At 36.4% G+C, this 20,242-nt stretch overlaps 1 protein-coding gene across 33 annotated transcripts in view; it reads right to left on the bottom strand.

Moving 5' to 3' along the window:
- WDPCP (WD repeat containing planar cell polarity effector) overlaps positions 1-20,242 on the bottom strand; it is a 559,060-nt gene that overhangs the window by 359,273 nt on the left and 179,545 nt on the right. For 31 of the 33 annotated variants that reach the window (XR_013526575.1, XR_013526576.1, XM_035272444.3 and 28 more), the window contains one exon: positions 19,152-19,343. The exons of the other annotated variants lie outside the window; for them this stretch is intronic. Coding sequence is in view for 29 of the 31 variants with exons in the window: in XM_035272444.3 (XP_035128335.1) it covers positions 19,152-19,343 (192 nt within the window). In the remaining 2 variants the exon portion in view is untranslated. The remainder of the gene's footprint in view (positions 1-19,151; positions 19,344-20,242) is intronic. 33 annotated transcript variants of the gene reach the window in all.

Genomic DNA, 20,242 nt, shown 5'->3' with positions numbered 1-20,242 from the left:
TAGCAAGAATAAGTATATAGAAGACAATCTGCACAGAAAAATGTTTATAAATAATTTGACTCACACAGCACAGACACTTAGTGCAAAAGTTTAAATCGATCAAGAAGAGTGAAACAACATTAAATGTTATACTGATATTTTTAATTGAAAGAAAAAGTAGACTGGAATATCAATTAGAATTCTGAAGAAGATGTAACCAAGATGGCTGATTAGGAGCAGCTCAGGATTGCAGCTCCCAGTGAAAGTGCAAAGGGTGACTGGACGCCACATTTCCAGATGGATTTTTATTGCCCACATATCAAGAGATTCCCAGGCAGAGAAGCCCCACGGGTCACCAGCGCAACTGTTTCGGATGGTGCAGCTGTTTCGGTGGGCACAGCTGTTTTGGCCAATGCCCCAGCGCGGTAATACTCCATACAGTTACTAGGCTGCCTCCTTGCTGGGCAGGGCAGCCCTCAAAAAAGGCACAACAGAACTCATAAAGCCCTAACTCACTGGCACACGGAGCTCACAGCTCAGCACTTGAGTTCCCATAAAGGACAGACTGTCTCCTCAAGCAGCTCCCTGACCCCCGTATATGCAAAGAGTCACCTCATAAAGGAGAGCTCAGACTGACATCAGGCGGGTATCCTTAAGGGACAAAGGTAGCAGAAGAAGAAACTGGTAGCAACCCTTACTGATCTGCAGCTGCTGCAGGTGATCCCCAGGCGAGCAGGGCCTGGAGTGGACCTCAGCAGTCCTGCAGCAGAGGGGCCTGACTGGTAGAAGGAAAACTAAAAAACAGAAAAAAATAACTTCATCATCAACAAACTGGACGTCCACTCAGAGACCCAATCTGAAAGTCAACAACTACAAAGACGACAGGTAAATAAATACACAAAGATGGGAAGAAACCAGCACAGAAAGGAGGAAAACACCCAAAACTGGAACATGTCTCCTCCTAAAAGGGATCACCACTCCTAACCAGCAAGGGAACAATGCTGGATGGAGAAAGAGTGTGATAAATTGACTGAATCAGGCTTCAGAAGGGGGGTAATTAGAAACTTCTGTGAGCTAAAAGAACATGTTCTAACCCAATGCAAAGAAACTAAGAACCTTGAAAAAAAATTTGACAAAATCCTAATGAGAATAAACAACTTAGGGAAGAATATAAGTGAATCGATGGAGCTGAAAAACACAACACAAGAACTTCACGAAGCATACACAAATTTCAGCAGACGAACTGACCAAGCAGAAGAAAGGATATCAGAGGTCGAAGATCAACTCAATGAAATAAAACCAGAAAGAAAGATTAGAGAAAACAGCATAAATACGAATGAATGAAGTCTCCAAGAAATATGGGACTATGCGAAAAGACCTAATCTACATTGGATAGATGTACCTGAATGTGACAAAGAGAATGAATCCAAGCTGGAAAATACTCTTCAGGATATTATCCAGGAAAACTTTCCCAGCCTAGCAAGGCAGGCCAATATTCAAGTCCAGGAAATACAGAGAACGCCATAAAGATATTCCTCAAGAAGAGCAACCCCAAGGCACATAATCGTCAGATTCACCAGGGTTGAAATGAAGGAGAAAATAGTAAGGGCAGCCAGAGACAAAGGTCGGGTTGCCCACAAAGGGAAGCTCATCAGACTTACAGCAGATATCTCAGCAGAAACCCTACAAGCCAGAAGAGAGTGGGGGCCAATATTCAACATACTTGAAGAAAGAACTTTCAACCCAGAATATCATATCCAGCCAAACTGAGCTTCGTAAGTGAAGGAAAAATAAAGTCCTTTACAAACAAACAGGTACTCAGAGATTTCATCAGCACCAGGTCTGCTTCACAAGAGCTCTTAAAAGAGTCACTATACATAGAAAGGAACAACCAGTATCAGTCACTCCAAAAACATACCAAATGGTAAAGAGCATCAATACAATGAAGAAACTGCATCAACTCATGGGCAAAAAAGCCAACTACCATCAAAATGGCAGTATCAAATTCACACATAATAATATTAACCCTAAATGTAAATGGGCTAAATGTCCCCATCAAAAGACACAGACTGGCAAACTGTATAAAAAGCCAAAACCCATCGGTGTGCTATATCCAGGAAACCCATCTCACATGCAAGGATACACAAAGCCTCAAAATAAAAGGATGGAGGAAGATTTACCAAGCAAATGGAGAGCAAAAAAAAAAAGGAATTGCAATTCTCATCTCAGATAAAATAGACTTTAAAGCAACAAAGATCAAAAGAGACAAAGGAGGACATTATATAATGGTAAAAGGATCGATGCAACAAGAAGAGCTAACGATCCTAAATATATACATACCCAATACAGGAGCCCCAAGATATATAAGGCAAGTTCTTAACGACTTACAAAGAGACTTAGACTCCCACACAATAACAGTGGGAGACTTTAACACCTCATTGTCAATATTAGACAGATCAACGAGACAGAAAATTAACGAGGATAACCAGAACTTGAACTCACACCTGGATCTAGCAAACCTAATAGACATTTACAGAACTCTCCCTGCCAAATCCACAGAATATACATTCTTCTCAGCACCACATCACACCTCTAAAATTGACCACATAATTGGAAGCAAACCACTCCTCCGCAAATGCAAAAGAATGGATGTCACAACAAACAGTCTCTCAGACCACAGTGCAATCAAGTTAGAACTCAGAATTCAGAAACTAATTCAGAACCACACAGTTTCATGGAAACTGAACAACTGGCTCTTGAATGATGACTGGATAAACAACAAAATGAAGGCAGAAATAAAGATGTTCTTTGAAATCAATGAGAATGAAGACACAGCATACCAGAATCTGTGAGACACATTTAAAGCAGTGTCTAGAGGAAAATATATAGCAATAAATGCCCACGTGAGAAGCAAGGAAAGATCTAAAATCAAAACTACATTGAGATACCATCTCACGCCAGTTAGAATGGCAATCATTAAAAAATTTGGAGACAACAGATGCTGGAGATGATGTGGAGAAATAGAAACACTTTTACACTGGTGGTGGGAGTGAAAATTAGTTTAACCATTGTGGAAGACAGTGTGGCAATTCCTCAATAACCTAGAAACAGAAATTCCATTTGACCCAGCAATCCCATTACTGGGTATAGATCCAAAGGATTATAATCATTCTACTATAAGGACACATGCACACAAATGTTCATTGCAGCACTGTTTACAATAGCAAAGACCTGGAACCAACCCAAATGTCCATCAATGATAGACTATGCAGCCATCAAAAATGATGAGTTTGTGTCCTTTGTAGGGACATGGATGAACCTGGAAACCAACATTCGCAGCAAACTGACAGAAGAACAGAAAATCAAACACCACATGTTCTCACTCATAGACGGGTGTTGAACAATGAGAACACATGGACACAGGGAGGGGAGCATCACACACTGGGGTCTGTAGGGAGGAAATAGGGGAGGGACAGCAGGGGGGCTGGGGAGTTGGAGAAATGCCAGATATACATGATGGGGAGGAAGGTAGCACATCACCCTGCCATGTGTGTACCTATGCAACAATCTTGCATGTTCTTCACATGTACCGCAAAACCTAAAATGCAATTAAGAAAAAAATTTTAAGACATTTTGTATTTAAAAAGTAGGAGAAACAGACAATCATAGATAAAAATGGGCTCAGATAAAATATGGCAATCATATCTAAGAGAAGAAAATTCAGTCATTTAGTTCTTCTAGGAAAATGCTAATGTGACAGACCAAGATGATGAAGTGCAAATACTTGGATTTAAGCACTTTAACCTTCTTAGAGAATACTCTATTGACTAAAGAAATATATAAAGACAAAAAAATGTTAATATATTTTCTAGCCATCAGACATTCTGTTAGCAGATCCTTGCAAACAGAAGGTGAAAACACCAAATATAATTATGTAGTTATTGAAAATACCTAGAAAAAAACAGACTTTTAAAAATCCAAACTTGTCCATACTAAGACAGCTCTTATCCTATTCAGCTGATTTTTCCTCCCAAAATCAGCTTAGGTTGAATTACTAGTCAAAAGATGATCAAGTCCAAGATATGATGCTAAGATAAAAGAACAAAATATATGGTGTGTAATGAAGGGAGAAATGCAAAGTGACAATGCCCTGAAGAAAAAAGCACATGGAGACAGAAAAATAAAAAAGATAGGATTGTGTTTGGTGACATTAGTGTAACCTATCAAGATTAATTTGAAATCTATTCCCAATTTCCATGAGGCATGCTCGTCATTATCATCAACAAACTTCATGATACAAGCATCCCTCCACTTACTGGGTTCTTGGTCTTAATCCTGTCTTCAGGTCTTTCCTAGACTTGGTGAATTCTGAAATCTAATAACTAAAGAGTCTTAAAATATATGTCAGAGGTTTCAGGAACTGGTCACTAGAATCCAAAAGGAAATGCTTGTGATAAAAAACAGGATAAAAAGTTCTAACAAAGACATAGTGAAAAGGCAAACAATTAGAAAGGGGAAACCAGTACAGATAATTAAGGGATGAAGAAAAATCTTTTGTGAGGTGAAAAGTCTGATAAAAGCCTTAAAATCTAAAGGAAAATGTCTCTGTTTTAATTCTAAGGCAATACAGTGGTACAAAGAAGAAAAGCAAAGAAACACAGGCAACGTGGTTGCTAAACCACAGGCTATGCAGTGTTAAAAATGGCCAGTGAGGGAAGACTGTTACACAAGAAATGGATGGCCAATGTCCAGTGTTTGGTTTTTCTTGTTTTGTTTTGTTTATTTGTTTTTGAGACCGAGTTTCACTCTTGTTACCCAGGCTGGAGTGCAATGGCGCAATCTCGGCTCACCGCAATCTCCATCTCCTGGGCTCAGGCAATTCTCCTGCCTCAGCCTCCTGAGTAGCTGGGATTACAGGCACACGCCACCATGCCCAGCTAAGTTTTTGTATTTTTAGTAGAGACGGGGTTTCACCATGTTGACCAGGATGGTCTTGATCTCTTGACCTCGTGATCCACCCGCCTCGGCCTCCCATTTTGTTTGTTTGTTTTAAAGAAAACTGTGTGGCAAAGAAAAAATGGTAAGAATTGAATAATTCAAGCTAAGAAAGAGTAGAATAGAGTTCTAAAAGTTCTGGGATTTCCCAGTTTCAAAGATGAACAAGGTAGTAGTTTATCCTTTAGCGTATCTTAAAGTGATTGTTTTAGCCAACTAGAAATCAGTCATACATTGTCTTTATTTAATTAAGGTTGAAACCTGCTGAAAAATGCATCACTGAAATGATTCACTTTCACTTTAAAAAAGCTACATCTGAAAAATGTAGATAGACTTGATCCAAATGCCATCAAAGGAGGAAGCAAACAAATAATCAGTCAACATGATTGATGCCAATCTCTGGAAGATACTTTAAAATCAGGAAAGCACGAAAAGCAGAAAAACAATCAGAGAGACAGGCTTAAAATCCTCATGTTTCATGTTTCAGGTATGGAATATATCTATACAGTCCTTTTAAAGTCACTCAATACAAAAACCAGGAAAAGAAAAATTACTTAACGAATGGCCTTTTCTAGAACTGAAAACTTTCACTGGTAAGTGCCAGTAGGTAAACCAAGATGTTTCACCTTCCTGTAGGTAAACATTTAATGTTTTGAATACTTTCTGCTATTACAATCATTTAAAAGATCATGCAGCAACCAAAAGTTCTTAGCTTATCAGTAGAATTTTTTCTGACATCTCTATTTCCCTCCTTACTTTGTGGAAATTTTTGAAACAGAAGATAAAAGGTACACTTCATTTTTACTTTTTTTTTTAAGAAACAGAAGATAAAAGGTATACTTTATTTTTACTTTCTTTTTTTACCATGAAGCATTCAAAATACACATAAAATTAGAATACTATGATAAGTGTGAAAATCAGTTTCATGAAATACCATCCTTTTGCTTCATTTCTTTTAAAGAAATAAGTAGCACAGATAAAGTTAAGGCCTGCCAAATCCCATACCCTTGTCTCCCTCCTCAGATGCAACACTATTATGAATTTGTTATTTATTCTTATGCATACTATTTCATCATCAAACAAGAGCAATGCTGTAGAACACATAGCATTATTCTGAATGTTTTTAAATTTATGTAAATGTATTTTGTCATACTGTAATTTCTTTTTGCACAACTTACTCTTTTCAGATTTCACATGGTCACATAGCTCTAGTTCAGTCACTTAAACTGCTGTAGAGTATTCCACCCTATGAATTCAACATGAAATGTTTTCATTTTCCTGTTGGTAGATATTTATGTTTTTTCCAGTGTATTTTTACTATTACAATGATGCTATGAACACTATTGTACATGCCTTAAATAGTGTAGGATACTCACCTTCAATTATATTACCTATTGCTAATCTGCTATTAGAGTTTACTAATTCACTCTACAATAATAGCGAATGAGAGTTCTCTATTTCTCGACATCTTTACTTATTCAACGTATCAATTAAAGACAAAATAGTAGCAATTGTTTTCAAATGGATACTGCTCTTATTTGTAACATTTTACAATGAAATCTGGCATTTGTATACAGGACAAATATATAAATGCTTACAAGCACAAAAAGAAAAGTTTAGAAAAACATACATATTTACTAATAAGTATAAGCATTTCCTTATGCATATTTTTGGGCATGTGAAAGTTACAAATTATGTTTATATTAATAAAATCCTCCAATCCACAGAACTACTTGCTATAACAGTAAACACAATATATTAAAATTTTTATTTTATTGAAAACATAACCAAATAGATCAATGGAACAGAATAGAAAGCCCAGAAATAGACCCACACAAATAAAATCAACTGATATTTGACAAAGTAGCAAAGGCAATTCAATGGTGAAAGGATAATCTTTTCAAGAAATAGTACTAGAACATCTGGACATCCTCATGCAAAAATGCGAATCTAAACACAGGTCTTAAGCTTTCACAAAAAGTTGGTTCAAACTAAACCTGTTCATCATAACCATGAATACAGCATCCCTAATTCTGGAGAGGTGTCAGAGGGAGTACCACAGATTTTTAATTTCTCTAAGTCCCCACATAAAACACACAGTTAAATGAAAGGGCAAACCCAAAAACCCACAGACAACTAGATGAAGATTAAAAGAAAAAGAACATTATATGTAGTGGTAGTATCAGCATGATTATCCTGAGACTGTTACGTGTTTATTGTGGGGTAAAATAAACAAGAAATTCTGGGATATTCTAATTCATCCTGTGTCCCTACTAAGATTTTTAATACAAAAAGAAGGATATATAAATGTAATATAAAGAAGAGGTTAAATTTAAAACTCTGTAGTCCTGAATTTAAGTTATAAATATTGATATGGACTCACTACAAATATATATATGTATAAAATCTCTCTTTCTACTGAAGAAACCTAGAAACAATAACCAACCCCAAAACAACAGCCTAATATCACTTGCACCCTTATTTGAGCTTAAAATATCATTTTCCATTAAAAAGGAAACCACAGTATCTTAGAGAAATGATTAATGCCAGATGTGGGGCAGAAAATATACAAGATAAACAAGGAATATACCCAAGACTGCTGAGGCCAACAAAAAAGAACAGCCAACCTGAAGAGCCTCCTGCTGGCCTAAAATGGGACAATCTTAGCTTCCAAATGATAGCAATTATAACTCAGGACCCCATCAAATCGAATATATTAAAATTCATGAATAATGCTATTTTAAAAACAAAAGCTAACAGGGCATCTTCAGAGAGTACTAAAGAATCAATTCATTACCTCAAAAACTGGTAAATAGAAAATAATCAGACATTTGTCCTGTTTACCCTATATAAGTACAACCATTGGGAAACATATAGAAGTTGAGTGGAAGTGTCCCTTTATAAAAGTATCCTAAGTAATCAATGAAAACTAAATATTATATTTATATATTATCATTTTGCAACTCTAATGAATTAATGGATTGAAGTATCAAACATGAAATAGCTGCTAACATCAAAAAAGAGAAAGAACTGAGAGAGAATCTGAAATTATGTGCCTCCTGACGAAAGACAAATCATCTCATAGTCTTGCCAAAACTGAGTACTAACTTGAGGAATTTTCAAATAACAGAGAAACATACTGAACCAAACATGAATATGCAAGCAACCAAATCCAGACTGTGGGACACTACAGTTTCAACAGACAAATTTTACAGAAAAAGAAAGAATGGATGGGGGACTTGTACATTAAAGGAGATTTAAAATACACATTAAAATGTCTTAAATGGCTAATATTGAACCATGGTTTCTAGGGATGCATACTTGGTGATTAAAGAATGTGATAAAAAGTCATGATAGTGGTTACTTTGGGGGACAGGGAAGGGGTTAAGATCATGACAGAGCACATGGAGGTACTTCTGAGTGCCTGCACAGAAAAGTGATTTCTTCACTTGGGTGGTAGTTCCAGGAGTGTTTCCTTTTTAATAGCTAATTAAACTATGCAGTTATTTTCTATGGCTTTATTTGTGCTTTATTTTATAATAAAGCAGTTTCTTTAAAAACCAGCATCCCTAAAGAATAATATCTTTGTCACTGGTTGAAAGCTAACACAGTATCTGCATTTCTTGGGAAGAGAAGTTTCTTAAGTATTTTGGCTTTTCGGTTGGATGCATTTATAATGCTTTCTGAATGCCTATGTTGTAGTTGGTTACAACATTACTTTCCCGTCAGTTACTGCTCCTGAAAATAGTTGGTTACATTATTACTTTCCCATCAGTTACTGCTCCTGAAAAATCACTGGAAAAACAGTTTTTTCTCCTTATGGGAAAATTATCTTCATGATCTTATGTTTCCCTGACAACATATTTTAAGGTTTAATAGCTCTGCTTAAATGCTTTTGGTTAATTTGGTAAATAAATTCAAGGAACTGTTCTGAGTAAGACATAATGAAATTACCACCATACTCCGAAAGCATTATCAAGTCTATACATCTGAAATGTTAAAATACCTGCCTAGAGACTAAAGTAAGGGCAGAATAAATTGTCATCACATTATTGATATTAGTTCACATTACTGATAAACATTTCTTCAAACTAATGGTGTTTGTTGACAAATGAATTATGTGACAAAGCAAATGAATAAAATACTAGTTCTTGGAGGATAATAACTTTCCAAAAGGAAATATTAAAAGTATGTAGAGATTAATGAGGGACAAGATGGTCGACTAGACATAGCCAGGACGTACCTCTACCACTGAGAGAGACCAAAATACTGAGTAAGCCAAGGTACTTGAAACAGATCTTGAGACAAAAAACACTGAAATTCAATAGAGAGAGATGCAGACACCAAACTGAAGATGGTGGAAGCTAGGAACGCTGCATGGGATTGCTGAGCACCAGGACTAGATCCTGGCCCTAAACAGCTCCTAAGAAAGGGGTGAGTGAAGTGATGATAGGGGAACCCTCTCTCGCTGCTGCCCTCTGGGATCCCAGCTACAAGAGATCCCACAATCTCCATACATGTTTGAATTGGCAGGGCATCTGTCCAGAGAATAGGCAGAGACAGAGCTTTGGCCAGCATGGAGCCCAGGGAGGTCTGCAGGGGGTGGCGGGGCGGGGGTGGTTTTAGGTGGGGCATCTTCAGTAAAATGTGATCACAGATTCACCAACTTCCTCCAAATAGCTCCATCCCCAGTTGACCACTGAGCCAGGAGACAAGAGGACCGTCTTTTTCATAGGACTGCGGCATGACTGTTCTTCACACCCGCTTTGTCCAGCCCCTCTTAAGGCCCCTGCTTAACCACTCCTCCAAGAGTGTGTACACAGCACAGTCTCCACTGCCCAATCTGAGTGCTTTGCCAGTAGCCTTGGAGCATGCTGACTACCCCAGCATAACCATGATCCAAACCAGGGGCAGAGAGCAAAGCTGCAGGCACAGTCCCAGTGTCCCAGGGTTACAGCACATAACTCAGGGAGCCAAGCTGAGCTCTGTGGCCAGCATGTAAGCAGGGGAAGAGCTTCCACTTTCAGAATACTCAGAAGAGTGAAACATGGGTACTTGTGGGCTCTTGTGGGCTGGTACGGAACTGGGGCATGACTCCCTCCACAGGGTAATCTGGGAAGGGTATGGCCTGCCTGCCAGCTACAGCCCCTGTCTAAGAAAGCCTGAGGCCTACAACACCTAATAAAGGCATTGTGGGAGGTGCCAGTGATTAGAGAGGGAGTCCCCAAGGCCGGGGAATGGATCTGGTGAGGGGGTTATCTCACCTCTTACACCACAGAGAGATGCTTCCAATGTGCTGAAATACAAGAGCCACATGGCTAAGAACTTATCTGCCAGTCATTACTCTTAAGCGCCATCTACTGGATTGCAGCCTAAATTACAACACCAAAAATAATTCTTCCAGTATATATAACTTGTGAAACCCAGGGCAACAACTAGCCACAAATGAAGATCCCGTGCAGACATCTGGACCTGAAAGCATCCAGAAACAAAGCCTATTAACTGTACTCAATTTGTACCACAGTTAAAAACTCAAGGGAATAAATTATAAAAACAGAAAGCCCCGTTCAACAACAGCAAATCCAAAAAGACAGTACCAGCCCATTCACATGAGAAAGGATGGGTGCAAAATCTTTAGTGATTGAAAAAATTAGAGTGTCCCCTTACTTCCAAACAAATGCACTAGCTCCCAAGCAATGGTTCTTTACAAGACTGAAGTGACAAAAATGACACAGAATTCAGAATATGGGTGGCAATGAAGCTCATCAAGATTCAGCAGAAAGTTGAAACCCAATAGAAAGAACCCAGTGAATCCATTAAAATGATTCAAGAGTAGAAAGATGAAATAGTCATTTTTAGAAACAACCAAACCCAACTTCTGAAACTGAAAAATTCACTACAAGAATTTCAAAATACAGTTGGAAGCATTAACAACATAATGGACTAGGCTGGGAAAAGAATCTCGGAGCTCAAAGACCAGTTCTTCAAATCAATTCAGTAAGAAAAAACTTTTTAAAAAGAATTTTTAAAAAAAATAAAACTTGTACAAAATATGGGATTTAAAAAAACCAAACCTATGACTCACTATCATTTCTGAGAGGGAAGAAGAGAGAGTAAGCAACTTGGAAAACATATTTGAGAATATAGTTCAAGAAAATGTTCCCAATCTTGCTAAAGAGATTGACATGCAAATTCAAGAAATACAGAGAACCCATGCAAGACACTATAAAAGACAACCATTCCCAAGACACATTCTCTTCAGACTGCCCAAAGTCAACATCAAAGAAAAAATCTTAAAGGGAGCTAGACAGAAGGGTCAGGTCACTTACAAAGGGAACCACATCACGCTAGCAGCAGACCTCTCAGCAGAAACTTAAAAGGCAGAAGAGGTGGCCAGGCACAGTGGCTCACGCCTGTAATCCCAGCACTTTGGGAGGCCGAAGCAGTTGATCAAAAGGTCAGGAGTTCAAGACCAGCCTGGCCAATATGGTGAAACCCCGTCTCCACTAAAAAACACTAAAATTAGCTGGGTATGGTAGGGCACACCTGTAGTCCCAGCTACTCAGGAGGCTGAGGCAGGAGAATCACTTGAACCCAGGAGGTGGAGGTTGCAGTGAGCTGAGATCATGCCACTGTACCCCAGTCTGGGTGACAGAGTGAGACTCCATCTCAAAAAAAAAAACAAAAAGGCATCTTTAAAGAAAAGAAATTCCAACCAAGAATGTCATATCTTGCCAAACTTAGCTTCATAAGTGAAGAAGAAAAATCTTTCTTAAACAAGTAATGCTAAGGGAATTTCTTATCAGTATATCAGCCTTACAAGAGGTCCTTAAGGGAGTGGTAAACATGGAAACAAAAGAACAATACCTGCTATCATAAAAACACAAGTAAGCAGATAGCCCACAAATACTATAAAGCAACTATACAATCATATCTACAAAACAACCAGCTAGTAACACAATGACAGCATCAAAATCTCACATATCAATATTAACTTTGAATGTAAATGGTCCAGACATCCCACTTAAAAGGCATGGAGTTTCGAGTTAAATAAAAAGACAAGATCCAAGTGTCTGTTGCCTTTAAGAGACTCAATTTACATTTAACAACACCCACACATTCAAACTAAACAGATGGAGAAAGATCTATCATGCAAACAGAAATCAGAAAAGAACAGGGGCCACTATTCTTATATCAGATAAAACAGACTTTAACAATAGTCAAGAAGGACAGAGAAGAGTATTACATAATAACAAAAGGGTTCAATTCAACAAGATCTAACTATCCTAAATATATATGCACCCAACATTAGAGCACCTACAGTCATAAAACAAGTTCTCCTTGACCTACATAAAAGACAAGCCACACAATAATAGAGGGCGAATTTAACAACCTACTGACAATAATTGACAGACCATCAAGGCAATGAAATTCTGGACTAATTGGACCTGATAGTCATGTAAGAGAATACTCCACCCAACAACCACAGAATATACCTTCTTCTCATCTGCACAAAGGACACACTCTAAAACTGACAACCTCCTCAGCCATACAGCAAGTCTCAATAATTTTTTTTTTAAATCAAAATTACATCAACTATATTCTTGAATTATATAGCAATAAAAATAGAAACCAATAGCAAAAGTTCTCTCAAAACCACAAAACTACATGGAAATTAAATAACTTACTCCTGAATAACTTCTGAGTAAACAATGAAATTAAGGCAGAAATTTTTAAATTCTTGAAATTAATGGAAACAGAGACACAACATACAAAATCTCTGGGTGAAGAGTGTTAAGAGGAAAGTTTACAGCAGTAAATGCCTACCTCAAGAAGTTAGAAAGCTCTGAAATTAACAATCTAACATTGTACTTAGAGGAAGTAGGAAAAAAACAACAAATGAACCCCAAAGGTAGCAGTAGAAAAGAAAAGGCGACTATCAGAGAACTGATAAAATTGAAACACGAAAATCCATACAAAAGATCAATGAAACCAAAAGTGGTTTTTTGACATAATAAACAAGATTAATAGAGTGCTAGCTAGATTAACAAAGCAATAAAGAAGAAAGATCCAAATAAGCACAACCAGAAATGGCAAAGATGACATTACGACTGATCCCACAGGAATGCAAAAGATCCTTACAGACTATTATGAATACCTCTATGCATACAACACAGAAAATCTATAAAAAATAAGATACATTCTTAGAAACACAAAACCCCCCAAGACTGAACCAGGAAGAAAGAGAAAACCTGAACAGACCAATATTGAGTTCCGAAATTGAATTAGTAATAAAAATCCTACCAACCAAAAAAAGCCCTGGACCAGATGGATTCACAGCCGAATTCCACCAGATGCAAAAAGAAGAACTGGTACCAAGTCTACTGAAACTATTCCAAAAAAAAATCAAGGAGGAGGGACTCCTCCCTAACTCATTCTACGAAGCCAGCATCATACTGATAACAAAATCTGGCAGACACAACAAAAAAAGAAAACGTCAGACGCAAGCACACCAAATCCAGCAGCATACCAAAAAGTTAATTCACCACCATCAAGTAGGTTTTATCCCTGGGATGCAAGGTTGGTTCAACATACACAAATCAATAAATGTGATTTATCACATAAACAGAACTAAAGACAAAAATCGCACGATTATCTCAGTAGATGCAGAAAAGGCTTTCAATAAAATCCAACATCCTTTCACAACCCCCAACTAACAAGGTATGGAAGGAACATACTTCAACATAATAAAAGACATCTATTTCAACCCCACAGGCCACATCATACTGAATGAGCAAAAGCTGGGAGCATTCTTCTTGAAAACTGGAACAAGACCAGGATGCCCACTCTCACCATTCCTACTCAATATAGTAGTGGAAGTCTTAGCCAGGGTAATCAGGCAAGATTCTTTTACACCAATAATGTCCAAGCTGAGAGCCAGATCAAGAATGCAATGTCGTTCACAACAGCCACAAAAAGAATAAAATGCCTAGGAAGACAGCTAACTAGAGAGGTGAAAGATCGCTACAATAAGAACTATAAAACACTGTTGAAAGAAATCAGAGACAACACAAATAAATGGACAAACATTCCATGCTCAGAGACTGAAAGCATCCTTATTGTTAAAATAGCCATAATGCCCAAAGCAACCTAGATATGAAACAGCATAGAGAACCCAGAAAAAAAGTCACATACCTACAACCATCCTGATCTTCAACAAACCTGACAAAAATAAGTAATGGGGAAATACTCCCTATTCAATAAACAGTGTTAGGATAGCTGGCTATTCATATGCAGAAGAATGAAACTGGAACCCCACCTATCACCATAAACAAAAATTAACTCAAGACGAATTAAAAACTTAAACCTAAGATTTCAAATTATAAATATCTTAGAAGGAAACCTAGGAAATACCCTTCTCAATACCAGTCTTGGCAAATAATTTATGTTCAAGACCTCAAACTCAAATGCAACAAAAACACAAATTGGTAAGTGGGGCTTAATTAAACTTAAGGACTACACAGCAAGAGAAACTATAAAGGGAGTACACAGACAACTTACAGAATGAGAGAAAATATTTGTGAACTTTGCATCCAACAAAGGTCTAATATACAGGATTTATAAGGAACGTAAACAAATAAAGAAGCAAAAAAAAAATAACCTCTATAGAAAGCAGGCAAAGGACATGAACTTATCAAAAGAAGACATATACAAGTAGCCAACAAACATATGAAACAATGTTCATAATCACTAATCATCAGAGAAATGCAAATCAAAACCAAAATGAGATATCATCATATACCAGTCAGAATGGCTTTTGTTAAAAATTCAAAAAATAACAGAAATTGGTGAGGCTACAGAGAAAAGGGGATACTTAAACACTGTTGGTGTATATGTAAATTAGTCTATTCACTGTGGAGTGCAGTTTGGAAATTTCTCAAAGAACTAAGAGTTGAACTACCATTTGAACTAGCCATCCCATTACGGGGTATACACCAAAAAGAAAATAAATCATTCTACCAAAAGGACATGTGCACCTGTAAATTCACTACAGTGCTATTCACAATAGCAAAAACATAGAATCCACCCAGGTGCCCATCAAATGGTATACTGGATAAAGAAAATGTGAGACAGACAGACACACACAGACACACACACACACACACACACACACACCATGAAATACTATGCAGCCATAAAAAAGAACAAAAGTATGTTCTTTGCATCAACAGAGATGAAGCTGGAGGCCATTATACTAATGAATTAATAATGCAGCAACAGAAAAGTAAATACAACAGTTCTCACTTATAAGTGGAAGCTATACACTGGGAATACATGCACATAAAGAGGGGAACAATAGACAGTAGGGACTAATAGTAGACAAGGACAGAGGAAGGAGGACAAAAACTACCTATTAGGTACTATGCTCACTAGCTGGGTGATGGTTTTAATTGCACCCCAAACCATAGCATCATGCAATATACCTTTGTAACAAGCCTGCACGGGTACCTCCCAATTCTAAAATAAGTTAAAAAATAAAAGAAAAAGAGTATGTGGAAATTCAAATGAAAACAACCACCATGTTATATGTGATAATTTAAAAATACACCTTTAAAATATATTAATATTTTTAAATGAATTTACTGATAAAACATTTTTTTCTGTACCATCTATTGTACATTTTTCAAAAACTTTTTTTCTTTGACTACATGATTCTCTCTGTTCTGTTCTTCTAATTAAGATATGGACTGTTGTTTACAGCTCTGTGGTGTGAAATTAGACTAGCAGTTTTCTAATATCCATAAAATAATTTAAAACTGTTTTTCCTCTGAAAGTCACATAATTCAGTCACAGAGCTTATTTCTATGTTTCCTTTGTTTTGTTGTTTTTAGCTGCTTGGTAAGCCAATTTTCTACTTAGAATCTACTGTTAAATCTCTCATGTGGTTCAGTATGTGGGCTTTATCCTTTCCATGGTCTGTTATGTAAAAAAAAGATGGCTTTAAAAATTTTTTTTTTAAGTTTGCTCTATAGCAGTGGTTCTCAACTTGGATACACACAAGAATCACCCAGGGAACCCATAAAAAATACTGATACTCCCTCCCTTCCAGAGATTCGAATGTAACTGGTCTGGGTGGGCCCCTTTTAAAAGCTCTGTAAGTGATTTTAATACGTTGTCAAGGCTAGGAACTACAGTTCTAAGATCCTTCCATTGTCCAAATAAAAGCTTATTATCTTTTCTGATTGAACCTAGATGATAAATGCTTTTTAAATATTCTATAGTTTTAACAGATCCAATGAAGAAATTTCTTTTCTGCAAGGCTGCTATATTTTTAGTTTGAATTTTAGGGTTTAAGAGTATATTGTATCTTTATCCTGATGATTAGTCCAAGAAGCTCCTTGGCCGCTACTGAAAAAAAAAAAAAATTTAAAGGAATATATGCCTGAATACTACTTTAATAGACTGGTGCTTTTGGTTCATAATATTCTAAAACTTTCTATACTTCATATTTAAAGATTATGTCTCCACACACACACAAGGAAAACAATTAGTGTCCTAGACATTTCTTCTAAAAGATTACACTTTTTGCATAACAAATTTCACATAAAGTTCTAAAAAAGAAATCTTTGCAAATTTTTCCAGCTAGAATAACTAAAAGGGCTAATTACTAAAACAAAAGCTCTTCACAAAAAAATGAATTATATATCTTAATAAGATTAAAAGGAAGGAAATTATACAATCAGTGGTGAATAAAGAATCATGGACAAATTTGGATACAACTTTATGAAAAAATATTTAAATGCATACAATGAATTATTTTCTAGAAACACAAATTACAGAAATAAAAGAAAAAAAACCCTTTAAAAGTAAAATCAGTAATGAAAAATCAACCCTCCCTGAAAGACATCACACCCAGGAAATTTTAAAGGTAGGTTTTACCAAACTTTCAAGTATCAATTTCTTTTAGTACTGTTTCAGAGAGGAGAAAAGGAAAAGGCTAGCCAAATCACTCCACTGAGATAGTACAACTTTAATATCAACCCTAGAAAGGATAGTTTAAAAAGTAAAATTGTGGGCCATGCTCATATTTGAGCACATTGGGAAGCCTGTTCAATCTTCCCTACTTAACATCTCTTTAAGTAGAATCAATCACCAGTTCCGTTGGCTCCCACTACAGCTTACACATACTCTACCCACAGCACAATTAACACTTTAATGCTCTTATACATTTTCATATTTGTCTCTTACTGGCAGACATTAAGATCCTTGCTGGCAAGGACAGTTTCTTATTCATATCCCCTGGTACGAAATACAGTGTTTACCCCCATGGTCATGCTCAATAGTTGCTAAATAACGGCTATTACAAGTAGAAATAGCATTAATGTGCACATGCAGAGGTAGGAAATAATGAGTCCGCAAGTAAATTCATGTGACTAAGACATGGTTTATGTAAGGAAACAATATTGGAAAGGTAAGCCAAGGCCAATCAGAGTGGGTTTTTTAGTGCTGAGGCTGAGTTTGGTTTTATCATCTATGGAAGACTTTTGGGCAGGCAATGTCTAAATCAGATCTGTGCTTCAGAATCCATACAAGCACTTTTTAGAGCTGTTAAAGACCTAGAGGTGACCTAACAGGATTAAATCTATCGTTTTAAAAGTAAGAATACTAAAGCCAGAGAGGGAAGGTTATCTACCCAAAGCCACGGAACACAGAATTAGCTAGAAGCAGGCAGAAGCTTAGAGGGAGTAAACTTGATTAAAGTCACATAGTTAGTATATGGGGCAACCAACAGGCAACCCCAAGTTTGTTCAACTATCTAGATGACACTAGGCAATGAGGGATGTAGACTATGTATATCCTTTTAGGACAGTCCTAATTGCATATAAGGACTCATTTCAAAGAAAGGTAATTTATAAAATATATAATTAAAAGCTAATTTAATTATTTTTACTTTTATTATAAGACACACATTTAATTGAATTCTAATTAGTTTAATTACATTAAGTCATTTTAACAAAGTCTTTTACTCAATGAACTTCTGAACCCAAGATCAATAAAATGGTGATCATGAACAGGAAGCGAGTAGGAAAAGTGCACTTCCTTAGCCTCACAAAAATCCACACCTACATCACTACAAGTTATTTTAGTCACTGCAACAGAATTAGAAAAGTTCCAGAAAAAGGAAACTAAAAAATCTAGAGGTAATTAAGAGGATTTTTGCAGAAGATATACATATATATAAATTATACATCAAACTTTAGGATGTTCCAGTCTTAAAAAATAACCTGAAAGTTTATAAAACCAGGAGAGGTAGGTAGAGATAGAAAAAACTTAAACTTATTCATCTTATATTGAATATTAAATCTGAGAAATAGAGGAAAATATAGGAACATACTATTTTACCTACATAAGAAGAGGGAGAGAGGGAGCTTTTTTTACAGTTATAATGAAACAAAAACAGAGAATTTTATACCCAAAGTACTAGTACAAACTGAAAATACACATAGGTTCACATATATGAATGAATGATCAAACCATTATCATGAATTGATAGAGGATACAGTCCTCACCTCATAGACTAATCTACAGTCTCCTTACATATCCTTGACCCAGCTACAGTCTGGCATGAAGGGCCTTATACAATATAAGCATTTGACTAATGTTTGTTAATTGACTGAAGTTTGAAGAGGGTAATTGGTAACAAAAGGTTTCGCAGGCATGATATCATGAATAAATAGTAATGATGGAACTAATTATGGTAATAACATGCATCATAATAGTGAACAGTGATTCAGGGTTTAATATATATTGATATTGCTCTAAATGTATGTATTAACTCATTCATCATCATTAACTCTATTTTTCAAATAATAAAACAATAGCACATACAAGTTAGTAACTTGATCAAAGAGAGGAAGCTACATAGTGGCAGAGCTAGCATTTGAACCTGGAAGCCTCACTCTAAATCACTACACTATTCTGACCAGCCCTGGTTTGTATGGGTATCTTCTAGATGTGATGCTTTTTAGGATCTCATTTCATATGTAATTTTCTTTTTTTAAATATTTGAAAAAATAAATTATAGGTAAAAAATAATTCACATTTCTTTCAAAATAGAAAAATCTAATAATCCTATTTATACTTTATTAAAATGTACATATTTGTTTTAGATTTACCTCTAGTCTTCCTTGAGCATAACCCAGGAGGAGTAGATTGGCTCTATCCTTCTCAGAAGAAATGGGGGCCCAAGGCCAAGCATCATCATTGACCAGTGGCCACCAGCAAACAACTCTATCATGAACACAGTTGATAGCTAGACGACGCTCTGTTGTCTTGTTTATTGGGCCAGGTATTTCATAATAGAAAATCTAATGATTAAAAAAAAAAGCATACATGAAACATTTCTTTTGAAAGATGCAAAATCCTCAAAGTATTACAAAAATGAAAGCATCTGGAAATATAGATACATTCAAGTAAATATGCATGTTAAACATGTGCTTAAGAAGGTGTCAGAATTTACCAAATTCTTTTGACACATATATAAAAAAGACATATGTTCAAAATTCTCCCCATTTTTAGCAAAGGAAAGAAAAGAAGAAATGTGAGTTAGGAAGGAATTGAATGTAGCAATTCCAATCAATACCAAAATGTACAGTCATGGTTACTTGACAGCATCGACCTACACACAGGATTTAGGACCAACTGTATAAAATGACAAGTTCAGTACTGCTGACCAAGAATGTCTCACTACTATTTAAGACATAACATGTCAACAATGACTGACAACAATAAAAGGAAAAACAACTTGAGGCAAACATCTCTTTAAAGAATATATAAGACGTATACACATATATTCTGCATAAAAGGGATAAGCCACAGAATCATGCATAAAAGTTTATGAAGCTTCTGAGAATTATGCTTCTCTTTCTTAGGAAGGATTTGTAGAATTTATTATTCAAACTATGTTATTTTGGAACATGGTTATTTGAAAACATAAGCACGGCACCATCTGTGTGACACATGCCAAGGAAATATAGATTGCACCGTATTTCTGCTTAAGGAATTAATGGAAGGTTGATAGCTTGGAAGAAAAAAAAACTATCTTGCCATTGCTGGTCAGCAATAATCGAACCACTTTCTGGGGATTAAGCGCATGGCTAAGCCTACTGGACCAGACACTAGCAAAGGGCAGGGGGTCTTCTTATCAGAGAAATGCTTCTGGAGCCAGTCTCACTACATGACAGATTGCTTTCATATTCCTGTCTGC

This window comes from Callithrix jacchus, chromosome 14 (genome assembly GCF_049354715.1).
Source record: "Callithrix jacchus isolate 240 chromosome 14, calJac240_pri, whole genome shotgun sequence".
Lineage (NCBI taxonomy): Eukaryota > Metazoa > Chordata > Mammalia > Primates > Cebidae > Callithrix > Callithrix jacchus.
Note: the sequence above shows the minus strand (reverse complement) of the source record. Positions and strands in the feature narration are given on the sequence as shown.